The sequence below is a fragment of the Bos indicus x Bos taurus genome, chromosome 4 (genome assembly GCF_003369695.1).
Source record: "Bos indicus x Bos taurus breed Angus x Brahman F1 hybrid chromosome 4, Bos_hybrid_MaternalHap_v2.0, whole genome shotgun sequence".
In the NCBI taxonomy this organism is placed as follows: domain Eukaryota; kingdom Metazoa; phylum Chordata; class Mammalia; order Artiodactyla; family Bovidae; genus Bos; species Bos indicus x Bos taurus.
Genome location: NC_040079.1, coordinates 49058166 through 49081872, shown reverse-complemented (window position 1 = coordinate 49081872; position 23707 = coordinate 49058166). Strand labels below are relative to the sequence as shown.

Below are 23707 nucleotides of genomic sequence, written 5' to 3'. Positions count from 1 at the left end.
GTTTGCTAAACTGACTGCTTTTCCCATTACATCATATGGTCTCCCTCCTCTCTTCCTCTGTCCCTTTCTCCCTCCTCCCTCCCCTCCCCAACTGCTGTCATCCCTCCTCTTTTTGTTTTAGGCTTCCTCATGGTGCCAACAGTACCAACGAATGTCACTTAGCTGCAAAGGAGCCTTCGTTGCTCAAAACAGTACGTGGGGAGGTGGGGAGAGAGCAGGTATGCCTGACCCTGGTCTAACAACCTTTCTGGCTTAACTGTATTTTTCCTCTTCCTCTTCCAATCAGGTATGCTGCCTCTTTTTTACATTCTGACAACACTTCACAATGAGCAGCTTAACCCCAGCTAATTTGCCAGCCTATTCTCTATGACAGAAACATAATTAAGTTTCCTGGCATATTAATTCCTTTTAATGTCCTTAGTAAGGTTAGGGCTTTGTGAAACAGCTTCAAAAGAGGACAGGGTAATGTGGAAAAGAGTGTTTTAAATGTAGCCTTTTGGGTCCTTACATCCTCCAAAATTTATGGCAACCTAATAAGCATAAGCTGGAATCAAGATTTCCGGGAGAAATATCAATAACCTCAGATATGCAGATGACACCACCCTTACGGCAGAAAGTGAAGAGGAACTAAAAAGCCTCTTGATGAAAGTGAAGGAGGAGAGTGAAAAAGTTGGCTTAAAGCTCAACATTCAGAAAACTAAAATCATGGCATCTGGTCCCATCACTTCATGGCAAATAGATGGGGAAACAGTGGAAACAGTGTCAGACTTTATTTTTGGGGGATCCAAAATCACTGCAGATGGTGACTGCAGCCATGAAATTAAAAGACGCTTACTCCTTGGAAGGAAAGTTATAACTAACCTAGATAGCATATTCAAAAGCAGAGACATTACTTTGCCAACAAAAGTCCGTCTAGTCAAGGCTATGGTTTTTCCTGTGGTCATGTATGGATGTGAGAGTTGGACTGTGAAGAAGGCTGAGCACCAAAGAATTGATGCTTTTGAACTGTGGTGTTGGAGAAGACTCTTGAGAGTCCCTTGTACTGCAAGAAGATCCAACCAGTCCATCCTAAAGAAGATCAGTACTGGGTGTTCATTGGAAGGACTGATGTTGAAGCTGAAACTCCAATACTTTGGCCACTTCATGCGAAGAGTTGACTCATTGGAAAATACCCTGATGCTGGGAGGGATTGGGGGCAGGAGGAGAAGGGGACGACAGAGGATGAGATGGCTGGATGGCATCACCTACTTGATGGACATGGGTTTGGGTGAACTCCGGGAGTTGGTGATGGACAGGGAGGCCTGGCATGCTGCGATTCATGGGGTCGCAGAGTCGGACACGACTGAGTGACTGAACTGAACTGAACTGAGTACCTAAAAGACTTCCCAGGTGGTGCTAATGGTAAAGAACCCACCCGCCACGACAGGAAACATAATGAGACATAGGTTCGATCCCTGGGTTGGGAGGATCTCCTGGAGGAGGGCATGGCAACCCACTCTAGTAGTGTTGCCTGGAGAATCCCATGGACAGAGGAGCCTGGAGGGCTACAATCCATAGGATCACAGAGAGTCAGATATGACTGAAGTGACTTAGCATGCAGCACAAATACATTAAGTGATACACCAAAGGATTAACATCGGCATGGAACTAGAGTAGGGTAGAGGGCTTCCCAGGTGGCTCAGTGGCAAAGCATCCGGAGATGAGGATTCAATTTCTGGATCAAGAGGATCCCCTGGAGAAGGGAATGGCAACCCACTCCAGTATTCTTGCCTGAGAAATCCTATGAACAGACGAGCCTCGTGGGCTACAGTCCATGGGGTCGTAAGGAGTCAGACACAACTGAGGGACTGAAAAACAAGAGTAGGGTACAGTCCAGGAGGGAGATTATTAATTCATTTTAGCCCATCTTTTCAAAGATAGAAAAAATAAATAAAGCAAGAACAAAGGCAGGAAGGAAGGAAGGGAAGAAAATATGCCTAAGCCACAATAAAATTTGTATGCTTGAAATTAGAAGTATATCAGAAAAATGTTTTAAATATTGTAAATAAAAGGGCTAAAAGTATAATACAGGCTAGTTTGCAGTTCTTTATAATGCTAGGTTTTGGTGAAAAGTAAAAGTGTCTATAAATGTCTTTTTTATTCTTTTAGCAGTTAAAGAAAGGAAAATTCTGAGTTATGGACTGTTAGTGAGTAAAGATAAGAAAAATATCTCTGCTATGAACGGGTGCTAGAATTTTTCATATACAGTATATGATTCATGTCTATACAAGGGGAAAAAACAGACTAAATACCAGTCAATCTTGTATTTTTGGCAGGCCAAATGATTAACCATTTCACATCAGAGTCAATCTCAATCTAATCATCTGTCTGGGAATTAGTCACTATAATGGAAAAAAGTACTTAACTCAGAAGGGTTCATTCATTAATCATATATCAACACCCCAGAGAGGTAATTCTTCTGCTTAAGTTCCCAAGCTTTCATTCATTCCTTCAGCAGTTATTTGTTGAACTCTTACAATGAGCCGGGTGCTCTGTAGGACACTGAGAATAAAAACACACTCCTTAAAATAAAGAAAATTGTAGATTAGAGAAAAATAAAAAATAAATAAACTAGCTCATGATCTAAACACTGATATGGACTTGAGAAAAATGCTATGGGAGTAGGGGGTGAAGAGAAGAACTACATATCCACCCTAGGGCAAGTTGAGAAATCTTCACAGAGGAAGTGACATCTAAGTCAGACTTAAAGGATAAATTGAAGTTCATCTCAAAGTTCCCAATGAAAACCAAGGCTTAAAAATCAAGGAGCCCCAGTTTACGAATACCTCCATTAGGTTAGTATTTCCCACTATGTTCCTAGATCTTATTTGAAAAAATAGGTTTTCAGGGTCAAAAGAAAGTTAGGAATGCTCATGCGAAGAGTTGACTCATTGGAAAAGACTCTGATGCTGGGAGGGATTGGGGGCAGGAGGAGAAGGGGACAACAGAGGATGAGATGGCTGGATAGCATCACTGACTCGATGGACGTGAGTCTGAGTGAACTTCAGGAGATGGTGATGGACAGGGAGGCCTGGCGTGCTGCGATTCATGAGGTCGCAGAGAGTCGGACATGACTGAGCGACTGAACTGAGCTGAACTGAACCCATTAAGTAATTTTCTTTACAGCAGGACTTCTTAGAACCTTTGTACAACAAAATATATACCAACCAAATACATGAAATGACACCCCAAGTGTCAACGGTGGTTACTCTAAGAGCAGAGAACTGGAGTAGAGGGAATCAATGCACAAAAGACAAGGGCATAATGCAGTGATTCCAGGCTTAAGGAAAACCCCTCTTCCTTGTAGAACTTGAGGGTCTACTTGCCTGTGTAAACATTTTGTCTTATTTGCAGTCTGTTCTCATGGATTTATTTTCATTTGCATTTTGGACTAAGATAAGAAAAGGTGTTTATACGTTCCACTAATGAATATTTGAATCTCTGCTGAAAAAAGCTGCAGATGAATCTTAACATTTATTATTACTGGCATTTATTATACTGCTATCAACACTGCAATAGTTCTCATTCCAAAAAGACCATCGTCTTACAGGATTCTGGAGAGGCCCTGCCACCAGTTTGTTTGGTGTCAGTGCTATAGAACTAGGAAACCCGGAGTAAGATGAATAATATACATGCATATGGTTGGTAATAATGCACTAATAACTAAGTCAAATAGAAACCCAGAAATCACTTTTCTTTGTATAATTATCCACCAACAGATTAAGAATCAGATCTTCCCTTCCTGCTCACTGCATGTATATGAAATAATGTGTTGAATTATGCTTTTTCTATTTGTGAAAAAAGTACAATGTAAGTATATTTTAAGGAACACTAAATATTAATAAAAAGGAGGGAAATGCAAATGGCCTAGATAACATAGTGAAAGATGGATGACTCAGTGGGTCACTATTCCTGTGAACAGAACTTCAGAAACTACAGATAAAGACAGACTTCAAGCCTCTTATATGACACTATTTAAAGCATTTGCTACCTGTATAATAGGCTGGAAAGGGACTATGCAATTGATGAAGGGAGATTTAGATCTATGACTTACATTATCATGATGAATCCTATATTAATATTAAAGTTCTATCCATCACACTGGAAATTTCCCCCAGAGGGTTTTTAACATTTCCCTGGTGACTGCCTCAATATGTAAATCAATGCCATTCTGAGAGGCCAGAGAAGACTCTTTGCATATAACTTTTTCTACATTACATTTTTTCCCATTTTATTTCTGTACACATTGAGTCCATTTTAGTCTTAGAAAAAAGTCACCCTGTCTTCAGATAATCCAAGTTCATATGTCTGTCACAAATGCTCTCGTTGAGCCATTCCATACTGTTTCCTATTTCCCTTTTGTCTGCTGATAGTAAAATTAGCAGCAGTAAGAGGTCTGCTCCATAGGCTTAGGAAACTTGGCACAAGCTATTAGTACAAGCAGTAAATGCTGGCCAGCTTATATTTTGTAGCCTGTAAAATGTTGGATATAGTGGCTCAGATTCTTTGGTTGGTGGCCACAGCCTGCAAATGTCACATTTCATCAAAATCACTTCAGCAACTGCTGTTCACATGTCCGTCCAAAAAGAGAGAGAGGGTGACGCAATTGGATCATGTGGGAATGGAGCTGGTCTCTTGATACTAATTTGCAGTGTATTAGGAGAAATGCTGCCCCAGGTTCTCGGGTGTAATAGTAACCTGGGGATCTCCTTGACCCTAAGTATAAGATACTCCAAACTGAACGGCAGATGAGATTTGGAGTAGGGGTGAAAGAAAAGAATAACAGGCCAAAAATTATCTACTGATTCCTTCTTCTGGACCAGAAAGAAAACTTGGAAGATAAAAGTCCATCTTCTCTCAGCCTTTCATTTCTGCTCGCCTATCTCCCAGCCTGCATCCCACCACCTCTTCCTCAAGCCTACAGTGAACTCTAGAAGACAGTATAATAAGAATCATAGCAGCAGTGATTGCAGCAACTTTTGAGGGAACTTGCAGGACAAATGACTCAGCCAGCCCTGCAGAGCATTTGCTCAACTTTTTCTCCAAGTGGGCTGGTCAGAACCTTTGACTGGAGCAGTGAACAGAGAGAAGAGGACACTGAGTGGATACCCTTTACCCCACAGCTTAACTTTTTCCAGATGTAGCCAAACCAACATCACCCTCCCAAACTCCCTTCTCACAATTTACCCCTCGGAAGGTGTCCCAGAGGAGGGCGTGCATCCTCTGCCCAGGCTCTCGCTTGGGGTCAGCATAACTCAGAGCATCCTGAACTCTGACTGTTTGTAGTCAGAGGAAAGGGCTGTGGGACCCAACACTTGGCCTCTTAGATGGAGAGCATCTACTGCCAGCAATGGAAGGGAGAAATTACCAGGCAGATTTTTCATTTGAAAAACTTAATAAATTTTTAAATCTTACTCTTTCAAAAGAAGCCATAAATGGGTCAAATGATACAGAATAGTAAAATGGATGTGATATGAATTCTTTATAATTATGGAAATGGCAGCTTCCCTATTGGTTACATGAGTCATGTAACATGTAATTCCCCATCTTGGGTTATTAATAATGGATACACAGTTATCATATTGTTTTAATGAACACTTCTGAAATACTTTCTGTCACTAAAAGCAAATATTTTATTGTAGGCAGATATGGTTGTAGGATTGAACTAGAATGTCCCATTATTACTACCTCTAGTTTAGTGTAAATACTGTCAAAAACAATGACAGAGAGTGGTGAAGCTAATTACCAGAAGAATATATATCTATATTTGGAATTATACACAAGAGTCTTATTTTTACTATCTCCAAAATAAACACTCCTTACTCATCTGTATACAGTTCATTACATAGAGGGAATTTGGGAGTGTTTCCAAGGAAGACTACCCAAGTATCAGGCAAACAATGGTAAATCTGCCAATTTACTAGAAAAATAAACTTTCTTGCTCAAAAGGCCATGAACCATTCTACTCTGGGTCACAGAACTCACCTGATCTTAGTAAACTCAGTGCAAAGAAATGAGGCAAGCCAGTATCACCACAGCTATATAGAGTGTGTGAAACATTTAGGAAAGAGGCTCAAGTTGAGAAGAGCGTAGGACCGTTAGGGACCAAACCACCTGGTCTTGAAATTCTCAGGACAGACCTTCATATCTGGTGCTAAGCATAATGCTAGAAACGGGAACACCTCCAAATGCCAGAGAGGAGCACCTGAGCCAGGGCTCTCACCTGCCACGGGAAAAAGGGAATCTTACAGGCTCTCAAAGTTGGCATCGCTTTTGACGGATATATGGAGAAATATCTGGGAACTGTGCCCTTGGCTGCCCCTGGGGAAGGGAGATCTACAATTTATTTTGTTTTGTTTTTATCATCAAAGCCCCACATGAGCCACAAAAATATCACACAAGAACACCTGCTTGCAAAAACAAAGACCCAGATGGCACCAATGAAAGCACTTGTCTGCTGGCATCACCAGGGCAGGATAGAGACCTCCTGAGCACCTTTGGAGAGAATGGAGAAATAGCCACACCAACACAGGATGGTTCAGATGCCCTTTGACTGCACATTAGAACTTAGTTTTTCACCAGCTTAGCAAGTAGTTTTCCTCTGCACAGTGAATTGGATTCAGGGAGAGAAGAATTCAGGTTCTCTCTAACACTGTCTTTCTTACTGTTTTGAATAACTATAGTACTATCTTCCCAGTAGCACCACCCGCCCCCAACCCTTCACAGGTTTGCAACTGGATCTTCTATGTTACTGCAATGTGACGCACCCTGGCTACAGGTTCAGGATGGGGCACCTTAACTAGACTGGGCCAATCAGAGTCCATCCCTGCACACTGAATCTGAAACTGAGATAAGGCAGTTTTTCACAGGGTGGCTGAAATTGCAAAGAGGTCAAATCAGTCAATCCTGAAGGAAATCAACCCTGAATATTCACTGGAAGGACTGATGCTGAAGCTGAAGCTCTAGTACTTTGGCCACCTGATGCAGAGTCGACTCACTGGAAAAGACCCTGATGCTGGGAAAGACTGAGGACAGGAGGAGAAGGGGGCAACAGAGGATGAGATGGTTGGATGGCATCACCAACTAAATGGGCATGAGTTTGAGCAAACTCAGAGACAGTGAAGAATAGGGAAGCCTGGTGTACTGCAATTCATGGGGTCACAAAAAGACACAATTTAGCAACTGAACAGCAACAACAAAACCCAAAAGTTATTGGCAAACAGAGAAGCAGAGAGATCAAGACAGCAGTAGGAGGGAATAATGAAGCTGATGCACAGAGAGAAGAAATGAAAATGCAGGAGAAAGTCCCACTGGTGATTAGAGTACCAGGCTCTAGGTGTTTCATAGGTCCCGGTCTCATCCATAAGACATCCCAGTCTCCTTCTATTAAATTCCTCCTTTTGTTTAAATACATTAGAAATTTCAGTAATGTACAATCACGGACTTGAGTACTCTATCAGGTAAAGGAGAGCCTAGTTTAACAGCTGTGCCAATAATGAAATCCTCAAGCACAAAACATTTACACAAACAAGAAACTGCTCAAGAGGCAGGGAGGTCCAAAGTGAACCCACAGGGAATTTTTCTCTCTTCCATCTCTCACCATACCCTGCTTAGCCTGGGTATCAGAACTGTCTAAGATTCTAGGATTCCTTCTTCCTGGATATTTTAATCCAAATGAGACCAAGTTAAGATATACATGAAGAAAAGTTTTAAAGTGGTAAATTTAAACAAACAAAGCAGCCTAAGGTATATCAAAACATAAGAAGAGCCATTTCTCTGCTCTTGACCTAAAGGTTGGGGAATAGGGTGCAGATAGATGTGGTATTTACTGGAAGATCCACACTGATCTCCTGGTCTGATGCCTCTAGGTCATGGATCATTGCCTACTGCTATCATTAAATGAGATGGGGCTCCACCAGGGCTCATCAGTCAAATACCACTATTCTTAGACTTCTCTAGATCATTCAAGACTGTGTTTATAACCAGCTATGGCTTTCCCGGTAGCTCAGATGGTAAAGAATCCGCCTATAGTGCAGGAGACCCCAGTTCGATTCCTGGATCTGGAAGAGCCCCTGGAGAATGGATAGGCTACCCACTCCAGAATTTTTGAGCTTTCCTGGTGGCTCAGATGGTAAAGAATCCACCTGCAATGAAGGAGACCTGGGTTTGATCCTTGGGTTGGGAAGATACCCTGGAGGAGGGCATGGCAACCCACTCTAGTATTCTTGCCTGGAGAATCCCCACGGACAGAGTAGCCTGATGGGCTACAGTTCATGCGGTCACAAAGAACCAGACATGATTGAGCGACTAAGCACAGCCTGCATATTGTTTCTAGAGGAGGTCTGCCAGCTTATGCACCTAAATATGTTCTGAAATGTTTACTAGCTTTGTCTATTTTCTTTACTGTAGGTACTCAAAGAGGAAATACCTGATTTGTTAAGTTCACTTGGCACAAAACCCAGTACAGAATTAAATCCAGTAGATATTTAACAGGATTACATTAACACTCAGTTCACTTAACCTCCATTAGTACAGAATTTTCTGTCTAGATCCTACCTTTTACAATCAGGAGATTACCAGAAAAATCTTCTCCTTTAATTAAATTTATACCCAAATCACTGTAGGTTTAAAGGTATGTTTTTAAGTGCCTCTCCAAATACAACTATTTGGCTGAGGGCTTTTTGGTTTGCTTGCTCAGAACTGGTTGAGCTTTATGTCATTGACTTGATTGAGTTTAGCCAGATGCCATGCTGTCATTCTTGGCTATGTCATGGACACACCCCTTTGGGGGTCCAATAAAACCAGTGTTGAAGAGAAGTGTAACCCTCCCATCAGTGATGAAGTCCAGCCAGTGTAAACCAAAGACCCACTGCTATGAAGTACACACATGAGCTCAGATCTAGAGCTGAGAGGCAGGAAGTATGGCCAAAGCCAAAGCACTGGAAACAGAAAAGAATCAAGTCCAAGTGCCCCTGTGTTAATATAAGTGTGGTCAGAGCCAGGCTAGCTTCTGCTCGGAACCAAGGCAAGTGCATGACTGCTGTAGATCTGTGGGAGCCCTCAACAGACCTCAGGAGCACAGAAACCAAGTGATCCCCAATCAGAAAGTAAAAAAAAACAAATGAACAAAACCACCCATTTATATGCATATTTCAATTCACCTCCTTTTCATTTTTTTCCATTAGAGATAAAAGAGCATCTAAGAGGGTCCATTTGAACAATAAGGCTAATTTTTATTGGTTACCCCTTTATCCTTATATTCCTCTGTTTAAGATGAGAAATAGTGTTTTAAACACCCTCCAAAACCCACAACAGTGTAGGTTTAAGCAACAGATTTCCTCCCCAGTGAAGGTGTGGCCAGGATAGTGGAAAAAGTTAGCCTAAGGATCAGGCTCAGCTCTTCCTAAGCTGTCTTATGCTTTCTTTTTATTAAAGCAAATGATTATTTGAAGAACACAGTCCACATGTTGGAGTAGAATCCTTCAAAACAAAGATAAAACAAACACACCCAAGATATTGAAGAAGCACACATCTTGTAAGAACCTAAATTCTTCTGCTCAGGTTGGAAAAACAAGATGGCTGATTACTTATTTTAAAAATATCAAAAGACAAGATTGGCCAAAAACAGAGGAAAAAATCCCCATAAAAGTCTTGGTTTCCATTACATTACCTATATTTGTATAAAAGCTATGTGTTGTTTTAACCAAACATCTGGTCTTTGTCCCTCATGTAGAGAATTCTGAGTTTTCTTGACATTTTGGCAAGAGGTACCACAAACCCCTGCCAGGCTAGTAAAAATCACACATTTTTCCTGCAAGGGAAAAAATGTCAATAAAAATGAAACATTAAAAAACATAAAAGCTCGACTTGGAAAGCCTTGCTGTGGAGATTCTGCTTCCTAATCAGCCTTGCACAATTGCCTTAACTTCTTTTTTAAACAGTACCACACCATATCATTTGAAAGATCTAATACTAATACTTCAAGTTTATTCAATATATTGTTCTAAAAAATGTCCTTCAGATAAAGGGACCTTGCCATTTAATCACTTTCTAGAATAAATCATATGAATTAATTTTTATAAATATTTAATGTCTATTCTTATACTGTACAAATTGACTCTTTAAGTTATTTCAACCAGAATTGAATTTCAACTGCTTTTGCTACATAAAGGAATAATCTTCATCTCACATTCACATTGGCACCTTCCAAGGCCCTGACTTTGTAATCTGTCATAGTAAAAAGCACAGAAGTAAATACAACCCTGCTACCAAAATATGACAAGCTCATTATAAGCAGCCACTCATAAATCTTGAAACAAAGGCACCAGCACATATTTAAAAAAATAATAATTTTATGTAATTTGCATAGGGATATTTTTGTTTGGAACCAAGGCAGGTATTTCTTTCTCTTTGCACACATAATACTGAAATAAATTATTCAGAAATACCACTACCTACCTCTAAAGAGGGCCAGAAATTGGTTAACAAATGGTTGCAAAATACTCTGTAAACATAAAATGCAAAATAAGACTATAATGGCCATCAATTCTTCTGCACAACATAACAACTGGATTATGCTTAGAGAGAAAGGAAGGAATAAACTGGAAAAAGGCAAGTGTCTGGGAAGTAAATGGCTGGGTTGAGGGTAAGGAGAAGGGCTCTGTAATGAGGTTCCTCTGGATATTAAAATTCATCACCTCTTTGATAGATCTTGCCATGGCCTCAGGGAGACCTTCTATATAAAGATTTAAATAAAAACATACAGCCCATGGCACAAAAACAGCCTCTTACTTAAAATGTTTTACTTGGGGTTCAGATAAACCAGAGCCTTACAAAGTCCTAAACCCAGTCAAGTTGGCTCAGTTCCTGATTGGCGGAAATGGTTTGTCCTCCCTTTAGCTGCCTGACAGAGGGGCTTTCCTGACAGCCCAGTTGTAAAGAATCTGCCTGAAATGCAGGAGACAGATGCAGTTTCAATCTCTGTGTCTGGAAGATCCCCTGGAGAAGAGAATGGCAACCTACCCCAGCACGCATGCACGAACTGCCTACCAGAGGTTAGGATGCAGCTAGTGGGTATAGACAAATACTGTGCAATCAGAATACTCTTTCCTGTGCTCAGCCAATGGGCCTAAGAAGTCTCCCTGGCGAGAAACATCGTCAGGAAGTTCTCCTCGGGGCAGTGCACTCCCCTTTCCTACCCTTCCTAGTGTTGGTGCCCATCAATGTGCCAGGATCCATCAGGATATATTTAACTTACCAAACTAAATGCTCCACTACAACAGAATAAACCTAAACTCACATTCAACCTACCCATGCCTGACTATCCACGTAAAGGTCTCAGTCTGCGAAAGTCTTCGATGTAAATCCTCAACAAGACAAGGTGAAGATGTTATGATTTCAGAATAAGCACAAATTTAAGGTCTAAAAATGTGTAAGTCTTAGTAAAGAGAAAATTCTGGTCGGTGGGCAAAACAGGAAAAAATAATTACCAAGCAACTTCAGTTTTAACTCCTATTTCCAATACTAATGAAACATTTACTCATTTATTTAGAAATAAAATTTCCTGAGCATCTGTGAGATAAACAAAAATACCCCTATGATCTGCACAAGCAAGGTCCTGCCCTCACACAATTGACAGAGGAGCGGAAGAGGAAACAAGGGAAGAGGACGAGTCAATGAGAAGAGCCATGATGGAAGAACAAAGGCCATTGATTGGAGTGTGAAGTCAGAAGAGACTTCTCATGACACAGGATGCCTCAGCTGGAACCCAAACAATGAATCAGTGTAAGGAGAGGGAAGTGGGTGCATAACCCATGCACAGGAAAACCATGGGCAGAGGCCTAGAGGCAAGAGAAAGCTCATCTCTTTGGAAGAATAGAAAGAAGTCTGTCATAAGACAGAGTTACTAGGAACTTAATGAGAGATAGTGCTGGAGACATAAGCAGGAAACAGATCCTAAAAAATGGACTTAGGGATTCCAAGGGAATCCCTAGGGATTCCACTGAAAGGTATTAAGGAAGATATCATAAATATATTGTATTTTATAAAAATTTTTCTGAGTGTATGGTGGAGCAAGGACTGGAGAGGATCAAGACAAAGGTCTAGACAAAAGAAAATGAACTGAGTTACAAGCAACACAGACGGAGAGAAGTGAACAGAGGTAAGAGCTATTTAGAAGTCAGAGGAAAACAGACTTGACTGGGCAGACCAGCATAGGGAGTAAGTGTTCAGGCAGCTTGGGTTCAAATCCTGGATATTCCACTTATAGGGCAAGTTACTTACTCTTTCTGCATCTTAGCTTCCCTTTCATAGAGGATGAACAATGATGGTCCCTGCTCGTGGAGTTACTATGAAGGATAAACAGACTAATTCACAAAGTGCTGTACTTTAATAGGACAGTTCCTGGCCACATGACTAGTAAGTAGCCAAAGATATAGACCATTATTATTGAGTGCAATAGCTCAAAACTAGAAACAATGCAATTGTTCATTAACAATAGAATATGATGCTGAAGAAAAGAGGAGGAAGTAGTCAAGGATCTCACAAAGGATTTTGACTTGGATAAATCGGTGGATGACTGTACCCGTTATCTATTTACTGTCTCTCAGGTCCTGATCCACCCTTTGTTCCTTCACTAATAATGGAGATGAACCCAGTCAGCATTTCCCCTTGGCAGCTGGCACAGTGCTTTCCCAGTGGAAGGCACTCGAGAGATACTGCAGGAGGAAGGATTTCTCTTCCTGGTTCCGGTTTGCTTCTTTGAGGTCCTACACATGGACTGTGCCAGAAATCCATGCAACAGACATCCATTAGCATTCACCCCCATCAAACTGCAGAAGCAGATTCTATGTGAGTCTCAGAAATGTCCCACAAGTTGCCTTCCCAGCACTGGCCCATCTGCACCACAGAAGAGTGTCTCACACCTGTGATGGACAGCCGCTGGCCCGCGGTGACCCAGCAGACACTTCTTCACCATCGACACCTTCTCCCGGTACAGCCTGAATTTCAGTTTGTCCTCTCCTTGGATTTTCTCCCTTGGCCCTCATGTATTCCTTACCCCTTTAGTTAATCTCCTAGTACAATTAATAATTCCTTATATGAACCATTTCCTATTCAAATCACTGTGTGCTTTCTACCTTCTGATCGGACCCTGACCAATACTGTAACTATTCAATGAAATGGAAAACAGGAGGAGAGAGAGGTTATTGAACAGATAAATTCCATTTTGGACATACTGGACTTGAGATGCTTGTGGGAATCCCAACAGCACTGTCTGGTAGGAAGCTGAGTATCCGGGGTTTCCAAAGCTTAGGACAAGTATCCGGGATGAAGAGAGATGCTTAGAAGGGAGTAGCCTTAAGGTCTCTAAAATCTTAGTAAATGAAGCATGTGTGTAAATGTCACATGTCGGGGAGACATATTTTATTTTGTATGCTTGTGTGTTTCATTAAGAATCCCTAACTGTGCTATGTATATGGCAGCACATTTCATCAAAAGATTTATAGTCATTTTGTACTGCGTATGTTAGGCAATGTTGTTTTATATCTGTTAACATTTTCCAAGCTAACAGAAGATGTAGTTGAAAAGAGCCAAGCCCTATATTAATAAGATTAGAACTCTAATTACACTCCAAACTTGGAAGTTTAAAATATGGTTGAGGCTAGTGGGTAATTAATCATATCAGCTACTCTGGATACTGACTTCAGCCAGAAAAATCAGTGGATGTGCCAAAACCCCAAAGAGCAGCACTGAAAACTGGTCAACTGCTCAAGGCTGAAACAACTACAGACAAGCATGTTTTGAAAGAGACCCAAGCTGGTTCATTCTGCCTTTTCCAGGGTCAGAGCTCAGCCGACAAAACTTGTTCCTTGCTTCACCCACTTAAAAGTTTGGAGCTACTGACCACAAAAAAAAAAAAAGGAAGTTCCATCAGCAGTTTACAAAGGAACAATTTGGAAGAGAAATGTATAAAATCCTCAGGGAAATTAAACCCAATAATCCAATAACAGCATTACAAAATTAACATTAGACTATGAATTGAATTAATTGCCTCCTACTGTGGGGATTCTTGGCTACCCAGAGTCTGAAACAAATGAGACCAACGATGTCAACTGCCATAAGAGAGACCAGAGGAAAGTATAATCTTGGGGGTAACCAAGAGTTTGTCACACAATTGTCTTTCAACTTTCTGATTTATCCTGGTGATCTTTAATATGGAGAAAGGTCTTCACCTCTGCCCAACTCATACCTCAGATTATGGTAGATGAGCGAGAGAAGCTAGGGGTATTTTTTTTTTTGGTTGCACTGGGTCTTCTCTGAAGAGTGGGGGCTACTCTTCATTACGTTGCACAGGCTTCTCATCATGATGGCTTCTCTTGTCGAGGAACGTAGGCTCTAGGTGTGCGGGGTCAGGAGTTGCAGCACACGGCCTCAGTAGTTGTGGCACAAAGGCGTATTTGCCCCCTGCTTCCCCTGCCCGCCCCCAACCCCCAGCATGTGGCATCCTCCCAGACCAGGGATTGAACCCACGTTCCCTGCATTGGCAGGTGGACTCCCATTCACTGTGCCACCGGGAAAGTCCCAAGATAGTACAATTCTTGACATAAAAGGTGGATTTTTATGACTTGCTTTTTTGGGAATTCACCTCTAAGTGCCTGTATCTAGAAGTAGCTGGAGTGTTAGAAATAGATCACCCTTAAGGTCTTTTTCTCCTAAGAGGGCTAAATGGACAGGGGAAACAGGTAATGATTTCTCTAGAATCTAGGCAGGAATATAGGCAGTCCGGTGATAAGGCAGACCTTTAAGAATACCAGTCAGCTGTTCTGAAAGAGACTTGCTTTGGCATTTCAGTAAATAAGCATTTATTTCTGTAAATTCTTTTCTTATGCCATGATGTCAGTGAGCCTGTGGCAGGGCAAGATTACCTAAACAGCATAGGTCAGGGAACAACAAAATTAGCATGTGTGTGATTTACCAGTCCTCTGCCAGCATTCTTTAAGGGGTTTGAGGTGGAAGGTAGGATGTGGCATCATCAAAGAAATAAAATCCTGGTGATTTACACAGTTTTGCCAAATAAGGCCCTCAGGGCAGATGCAAAAGGCCTTGAACTGCCTCCAGCCTCTCCCGAGACAGCCAGTTTGTCAAAATGCCTATGGCTTGGTCTTATGCACACCCTTCAGGTTACAGCTGACATTTACTCCTGAAGCTTTTTAATAACAAAGCAGCATTTTACAAAAACTTAATTAATGGCATTTTATTTCAGTCTTATGTGATTTGGAATTCTTTTCACACTCTTAATTTTGTCTGACATTTTGAAAATACTATGCCTAACTCTTTTGTGTGAATAAAAAATTTTTTTCAAACATAGCTAACACATATTGAACACTTTTCCTTTCTCCCAAGAATTGACGCAAACACCAAAGACAAAATAGTTCTTTTTTGAGCTCAGAGAAATGAAGCATTCAGTTTGTTTGGAATCTTAATGATGATGGCCCCAAACTTATCTAATTAAATACTCCTTCATGATGAAGGAAATTATTTTCAAAGTTAATGAATTTGCAAGCAGAAATGTTGCTGTCTTCCTAGAATGAATTACTCACATTCCTCACATACATATTTCAGTTAAACACTAATTAATGTTGGTGTTTAAAACACGTGGGATTGATTTCCCAATGAAAGCAAACTTTGTTTTTAGACAGTATAAAAAGACCACAATTTCCTTTTGTATAGACATCAGGCTGCACATATAAACTTAATTCTAGATTTTGGACAAAATGGAAATTATTTCATTAAAACGATTCATTTTATTGATGTTAGCCACTTCAAGCTTGTTAACATCAAACATCTTCTGCACAGACAAATCAAGGATGCCCAATCTTTACAGCAAAAAGAATTATGACAAATATTCCGAGGTAAGTTTTTTAACTCTGTCTAACATGACTAGCATTCACCATTGAATATTTGTTCTGAGTCTAGTGCTTTTGTAAAGAGTAAGGAATAAGTTTGTGTTTTGCTTTTTGTCACACTTCAGCCCATCCAGGGCAGTGTATTGATGTAACTTGTATTTTGTAGCAAAACTGCACACAGCCTGGTCTCATGACCGTTTTAGTGCAGAGTATGATACTTAGCAAGGATAAGGTGCATTAATAATTGTCAATTGACTCAGAAGTGCACAGTTGAAGTAAAGAATTGCAGAAATAAGTACTGGTTATATTTCAGCTGAACATTTAAGTTATATTTCTATATCTAAGAAAAATGTTTACTCCTAAATGGTGGAATTCCACTTTTTTTTATTTTCTTCTCTATGCCTTCATGTAAATTCCCTCATTTGCTAAAATAAGTAGGTATTATTTTCTACAATAAGAAAAGTTACTTTAAAATCTTCATATGGACAAACTTTCATGGCCAAACTAAATCTAATTAAATATTTGCTGTATTTTAAATGGTTCCTTTAAAGTTGGTATGGTCATGCTGTAGTAACCCACAAACCAATCAGTGTTTTACTAATGTAATTTACATACTAATAAAATATAATCAGTTTCTTAAAACATGTTTTTAGGTAAAAAAGAAGTCTCTGCCAATTGTACCCCAGAACTTGGCTAGCATGGGCCCACCACTTTGACTTTTAAAGATGAGGGAAACAAGAGACCTGGAGAGGCAGTGGAAAATGTCTCTAAAAGCAATATATAAAAACATATGAAATATTTTATAAACAAAATGAAGCAAAAACTGAAGGAGGGATAGTTACGGAGTTTGGGATTGACAAGTACACACTGCTATCTCTAAAACGGATAACAACAAGGACCCACTGTACAGCATAGGGAACTCGGCTCAATATTATATAACAATCTAAATGGGAAAAGAATTTGAAAAAGAATAGATACATGTATATGTATAACTGAACCACTTTGCTATACACCTGAAACTGTCACAACATTGTTAATCAACTATACTCCAATAGAAAATAAAGTTAAAAAAAAATAACCACAGTAAAATAAAATTTCACTTCAATATTTCATTATGTTCCTGCTCCTTGAATACATTGCTGCACTCACTATATATATTAATATTTTATAGTTGTCTTATAGTAGTCCAGGGATGGAGAAACTAGATTGCTTTAAGAAGCTTAATATAAATTATCTATTTTAAAAATTTTAAAAATTCTGTACATGAAAGCACAAACTTTGTTCACAGCTTTAACATTTCTACCAATTAAAGTCTGGATTTAACATAATGTAATAATTTAAACTATTGCTTACAATAGTTTAAATTTATTAGTAAATTAAATAATTTACTATAATTTACTAATAAATTATTTAATGGTTATTTCTAATTATAGCCTAGAGGAGATCTAGGCTGGGAGAAAGAAAGAAGTCTTACTTTTGAAGAAGTAAAAGATTGGGCTCCAAAAATTAAGATGAATAAACCTGTAGTCAACAAAATGCCACCTTCTGCAGCCAACCTGCCACTGAGATTTGGGAGGAACATGGAAGAAGAAAGGAGCACTAGGGCGATGGCCCACCTGCCTCTGAGACTCGGAAAAAATAGAGAGGACAGCCTCTCCAGATGGGTCCCAAATCTGCCCCAGAGGTTTGGAAGAACAACAACAGCCAAAAGCATTACCAAGACCCTGAGTAATTTGCTCCAGCAGTCCATGCATTCACCATCTACCAATGGGCTACTCTACTCCATGACCTGCCAGCCCCAAGAAATCCAGAATCCTGGTCAAAAGAACCTAAGGTAAATATTTGAATGCCAATTAAATGCACATGCAGTTAGCAGAGCTAGTCTAGAAACTTTTAAAACGCTTACATTTTTTCAAAAGAAGTTTCTAAGAGAGTTTTTACGTTTCTTAGGACTTCCTTGGTAGTCCAGTGGTTAAGAATCCACCTTCCAATGCAGGGGATGAAGGTTCCATCCCATCTTCACTAAGATCCCACGTGCCGGAGGGCAAGTAAGCCCATGCACCACAACTACTGAGCCTGCCTGCTCTAGATCCCGTGCTCCCCCTGCCTTGAGCTGCAACTAGAGAAAGCCTGTATGCTGCAATAAAGACCCAGCACAGCTAAAAAAAACTTTTTAAAGAGAGAGAAAAGAAAAAAGCTAAGTTTGTAAGAAGGAAAAGGCACAGGGAAATGAACACCTATAAATTGAGAGGGTCATTTCCTATGGCTCAGATGGTAAAGAATCTGCCTGCAATGCAGGAAACCGGGGTTCAATCCCTGGGTCAGGAAGACCCTCAGGAGAAGGAAATGGCAACCCACTCCAGTATTCTTGCCTGGAGAATCCCATGGACAGGGGAGCCTGGCGGGCTACAGTCCATGGGGTCACAAAGAGTTGGACACGACAAAGTGACTAACACATACACACACTGATATTAAGTCATGAGTTAGCTTCCCCTAAACCACATATGGGTATCCCTCACATTTCGCTACAGCCACACTCTAAGCAGTAACAGGCAGTGATAGAATAAGGAATTCATGCCTATGAGGTATCGTCCAACATTTGACTTCTCTAACATGAAAGCTCCCCATGAGGGAGTTGTCTGCAAGTACAAAGGACACTATTTCAAAAACCCAGGTTTCAAATTCAGATCTTCTTCCTCAACTTTAAATCAAAATTTCTTTTTCCAGAATCTCATGTCATAAATAATTCCTGTTATTATAATTATTCTTTGTATTGATATGTATTTATTGAATATCTACTAGTACAAATCCTAGCATAAACTACTACAAGAAGTTCAAAATTTTAATAAGCTACCTACATATTATTTTCTAGTAGAGCAAATGTTAAAAAAAATGTTTTATATAAAACAACATGACTCTACTGGTAGAGTTTGGCAATGAATCAGATGTCAGGAGTTGGGTGGCAACGAGGGAGAGAGATGAGTCCATGGTTAAGATTGTCATTCTAAGTGCTCATTACAAATTCAGGATCCCATCAATGTCGCACTCATTTCAAGTGCTGCACAATTCAACTCAGGTATAATTAGGCAATTGGGATCATGGCCTGCATTTGTATGTTTTCACATGCTATTGTTGTGATGGATGAGAACATTTTGCGCTGCTTACATTTTAGGAGACGGGGATTCCAGAAAATAGATGATGCAGAATTGAAACAAGAAAAATAAGAAATCTGGAGCCTGTCCCTAAAGACGACTTAAAGCTGTAGCCTGTAATCTGCAAAGAAATCTATGGTGAAGACAAAGAATGAAGTCACTGTTCTCTTGTAATAAATTATCATTCACAGCAAGTTTTCCTTCTTAGTACAGCTAATATCGTGAAAAGTTAAAAAATGTAAAAAATACTGTAATGTAAAGATGAAATAATTTTGTCTAAATAAAAAGAGCATTGCATACACTTAAGAAGCCTTTGGTAATGGGGAGAAGAGAAGAGGAGAGATGGACTTAAGCCACACCATCTTATGAATACAGCTACCCTTAAGTAAAAATTTAAACAGAGGAGCAGCCTGGCAAATTTTACAATGAATATTAAATTATTTAACATAATAACATGTTTGACAATTAAATGAACATGAATAATAAACCATTTCCCAATATTTTTATACACCTACTTTTTCATTGTATCAGCTGTTAGTAAATACATGATAGATTGAAAATCTTTTTAAAAAACAGATAAAAGAAAAAAGCAATTATTACACACCTCTTTAAGTGTCTCTTCTATCCATAACTGAAAATTTGCCTTCTGGTATGTTTTTTCCTCCTCATTTACTATTTCAAGTTTTTGATTTGTAGACAAAACCTAATTACTCTTAAAACTAACAATTTATGAACACAATATACCACCACCCGGATGTACAGTGATTCAACTTTAGTCATAGAATAAGAAGTCCTTAATCAGATTTATTAAGCAATCTTAATTCCTTAAGGTACAAACCAGGAGTGGCAGTAATTGTCTCCTATCCTGCCCCCAGCTGGGCTGTGTTGAATCCCCTTTCCCTGCTGGGCAGAGATCTCTTAATAATACCCCAGACACACTCTTCAACTTCCTCATCACTGCTTGATATTAAAAAACTCAGTCAACTCCAGCTGAAGATGGCCGACTCATAGCCAAATCAAAGTTTCCCCTCCCCCGTGGCTGGGGGCTGGGGGCTGGGAGGACGTGAAGCCAGAAAGAGGCAAGGCTGCTCCTTCTCTCTTCCTCTTTCCTCCCCTTTCTCACCCCCGAGGTAGGGTGGTGGGAGGGAAAAATGGTAGGCCTCTGCAAAACAGTCTTCTCTTCTGATTTCTCCAAGTTGGGTGGGTGAGGGAGGGGGATGGGTATTTTTGAGTGGGGGTGGAGAATCGAAAGTCCCTGTCTGGTCTTCTCGTTATAATGTTACTTCTTCTACTTTTTGAATACTTTGGGAAGTACTCAGGGAATGTCACACTGCCCAGGTCAGTGACCTAAGACACCTGGATGCTTCCTGATCTCTTCCAGTCATCCTCATCTCATCTGTACTCTTACTGCCAGAAAGAAACACTCAAGGCAGCTACCTTCTCAGTGTCCACTTGATTTACAGAAAAGGCAGAGGTCTCGTCATGCCAAGACAGGACTTAAGCTGCTTCTGGGATGCCCCGCCACTGCCCCCATTTGTCTCCAAGCCCCTCTGCCCCACTTAGGTGGGGCAGAGGCAGGCCAGCAAGCCTACTGCCTACACACGCTACCTACCAGAAATGCATAGCCAGTACCTGCTTTGTGACTCCCACTCTGTCTTTCTAGAAACCTCTCGTTTGGTTTCAGGGTGAGGGACAGCTGTAGCAGCCCTCCCAGTCAACCTCTCGCCCACCACCAGGAGACTGGGGGATGCGGAGACAGGGATCGGGCAAGGCAGGGGCTGATGAGACTCTGCCATCACTTCATAAACCCTGAAGGGGTGTCTGGCCCCCCGCCATTCATGACTTGCATTATAAAAGTATTCAGCACCTCTGGACTTCCAGATTTGGTCCCAATTGCTCATCCTGAGCAAAGTGAAAGTATGAAACATTCTGCTGTACTAATAAATTAATAAACAGAAAGCCACCCGGTCCCTCGATACTACATGACACAAGAATTTTTATTGTCCTAGAACATGGGTTCTTTACCTAAACCCTTGAAATTTATTGAAAATAAATATTAAGTGAATAACCAACTGTCAGCTGCCCCCTAACCCACAGAGCTTACTCTGTTTCAGCCCCTTGGTACCCACTTCACCAGCTTCTACAAGAAATCCATTCACATAAGGAAGTCTGCAACCTCTCTGAGAACTTGAGGGATCTCAAGGAGGAGGTCACACTGCACGTGATTTCACTGAGAAAAGTCTTGAATAGACAAGCCTCTTGTTCCAAGTCTCTCTTTAACTGGAACCCTAGCAGGGTCTCCTCCTCTTTTGACCTCTGACATTCACCAGGGTAGCTTTATGGCCATGTGACCCTTGCAGGTACACAGGGCCCCACATTTGGTTAAATGCTTTATTGTCACTGTCCTGAAATTCTCAATACATTTGAACAAGGAGTTCTGCACTTTTTATTTTGCAGTGGGCCCTGCAAACTATGTAGCCTGTCCTGCTCCTCCTATTTCAGCCCTGTTGGTACCTCTGCCTTTTCTCACGATGTCCAATGCCTCCCTGTTTTGTCTGATGTTTATCTGACTGTCCCAGTCTTAGCTGTGACATACAGGAACTTTAGTTGTGGTATGTAGGACCCAGTTCCCCCCTGCACTGGGTGTGCAGAGTCTTAGCCACTGGACCATCAGGGAAGTCCCTTCCCCTCTTTATTTATGAGAACAGCGTTTGTTTTCTGGGCTTCCCTGATAGCTCAGGTGGTAAAGAACCTGCCTACAAGGCAGGAGACTCCAGTTTGATTCCTGGGTCTGGAAGATCTGATCAAGAAGGGATAGGCTACCCACTCCAGTATTCTTCAGCTTCCCTGGTGGTTCAGCTGGTAAAGAATCCGCCTGCAATGCAGGAGGCCTGGGTTCCATCCCTGGTTTGGGAAGATCCCCTGGAGAAGGGAAAGGCTACCCACTCCAATATTTTGACCTGGAGAATTCCATGGACTATATAGTCCGTGGTGTGGCAAAGAACCGGATATGACTGAGTGGCTTTCACTTTCACTTTTGTTTTCTACATGAAACTCAAGGGCCAGCTTATCACACAGGCCTGAGAAATCTGTTTATACCCCACAGTAGGTAAAAAATATAACTGCATGACTCATGAAACGTCAAAATGCAAAATTTTTTGTGTGTGACCCACCACCCCCTTTAAAATGTAAAGGATGGGGAACAGGCTGTGCAGAAATCTTTCACTGGCCCTGGATAGAAACTTGGGCAGATGCCATGAACTTCACTGTTGCTCTTAAGTGGTTCTTTGGCCTAAGTCAAAAATGCACAGTCTCAATTCTATTGTAATCAACATTTCAATCTGCATTCATTCATTCATGTTCAACTCTTCCCATGTGAGATCTGAGCTGGGTGACAGGAAGGAGACTGACTTCTGCTTTCTTTTCCAGCCTCAATTGCTTCCTCACTCTCTGGCTTTGTTGGACTCTTCTAAGATGAAAGAGAATTTGAGAAGAGAGGCAAGGAATACAGGACAGTTCTTGCCAGGGTGAATGGATTCACTCCCAGGACCCAGAGGATGGCCCGTCCACCATAGCTGGGCTCAGCCCTTGCCGAGGGACGTGGGCACCCACTCTGTTCATGCCCATTTCTCTTCGAGGGGTCCTCTTTAGTAGGGCTCAAAGCCACTTCCACAAATCTCTCTTTCCTGCAGCTCATATCTGGTTACCCACAGCTCACTCTCCACACTGGCTGTGATCCCAACACACCTCTTCTATCTTGCTGCCCCCAGACTCTTCAGCTGTGGGGCCTGGAGTTGAGCACCAATTTTTCATTTCTCTCAACCACATGGAGCACATTTCCTCATCATATGGAAGCCTCTCCCTGCTGAAGAGTAATGGGCTCAGTAATCCCTAGCACATGGGCATCGGTAGGGGGCATTCACAGCAGGGTAACAATGCTCTCCAAAGAAATCTCTTCACAAATCCAAATCTTACCCTTTTATGGTCTCCAAGTGGGTGAGAAAATTGAGGACTTAGTAGAACCACTTAAAAAGCACTTCCTTCATAAAGTCTGCACATAGTGATCTGGCTTTGTAATTTTCCAATCTATCAGATTTTGGCATTTTGATTAAAACTTCACTTTTGCAACAAAGATGGAGTTCTACTTGTAAGGTATGCTCACAGCTGTTAAAAATGACATTGTCTCTGCATCATTACGTATATATGTGCATTTTTCTGGGGAGAGACTTCAGAGTTCTTGGGTAAATTCTCAGTAGACCTTGTGATGCCATAAAGTTTAAGATTTACTGCCACAGAAGATTTTTATTTCTAGAATTATTTTAAATTAATATCTAAGTCAGTTTATTAAGGAGTATTATTATCTGATTGGTTACTTAAGCACTGAGAACATAACACCCAATCAGAATCACTCAAGTGGTTTAGCCTGATCTTCCTCCAAATATTGGCTTTTTAGAATAGCAGACAATAGAAGCAAGGTGGTTAAGTGTGCTCACCTCCTCAGCTCTTCTGTGCTTTACCAGGCACATGCCCTCAAATATTCCATTCTCTACCCCGCCTCCTCTCTTCCTACACTTCACTTCCTCAAAGAAATTCCATTTGGATTCGCCCTAA

The 23707-nt window shown here is 40.9% G+C and overlaps 1 protein-coding gene across 1 annotated transcript; it reads left to right on the top strand.

Moving 5' to 3' along the window:
* The first annotated feature begins 15685 nt into the window (after nucleotides 1-15685).
* On the top strand, nucleotides 15686-19286 carry NPVF (neuropeptide VF precursor). The gene is made up of 3 exons (XM_027540335.1): nucleotides 15686-15950; nucleotides 17378-17778; nucleotides 19117-19286. The coding sequence occupies exons 1-3, from the start codon at nucleotides 15813-15815 to the stop codon at nucleotides 19166-19168; spliced, it is 591 nt and encodes a 196-aa protein (XP_027396136.1). The 5' UTR covers nucleotides 15686-15812; the 3' UTR covers nucleotides 19169-19286.
* Nucleotides 19287-23707: the final 4421 nt, after the last annotated feature.

Excerpts from the sequence above, each read along its gene's own strand:
- NPVF (XM_027540335.1), top strand. The coding sequence starts at position 15,813 with ATGGAAATTATTTCATTAAAACGATTCATTTTATTGATGTTAGCCACT. Across the intron at positions 15,951-17,377 it reads ATTATGACAAATATTCCGAG|CCTAGAGGAGATCTAGGCTG; the intron begins GTAAGTTTTTTA and ends TTCTAATTATAG. Across the intron at positions 17,779-19,116 it reads CCTGGTCAAAAGAACCTAAG|GAGACGGGGATTCCAGAAAA; the intron begins GTAAATATTTGA and ends CTTACATTTTAG.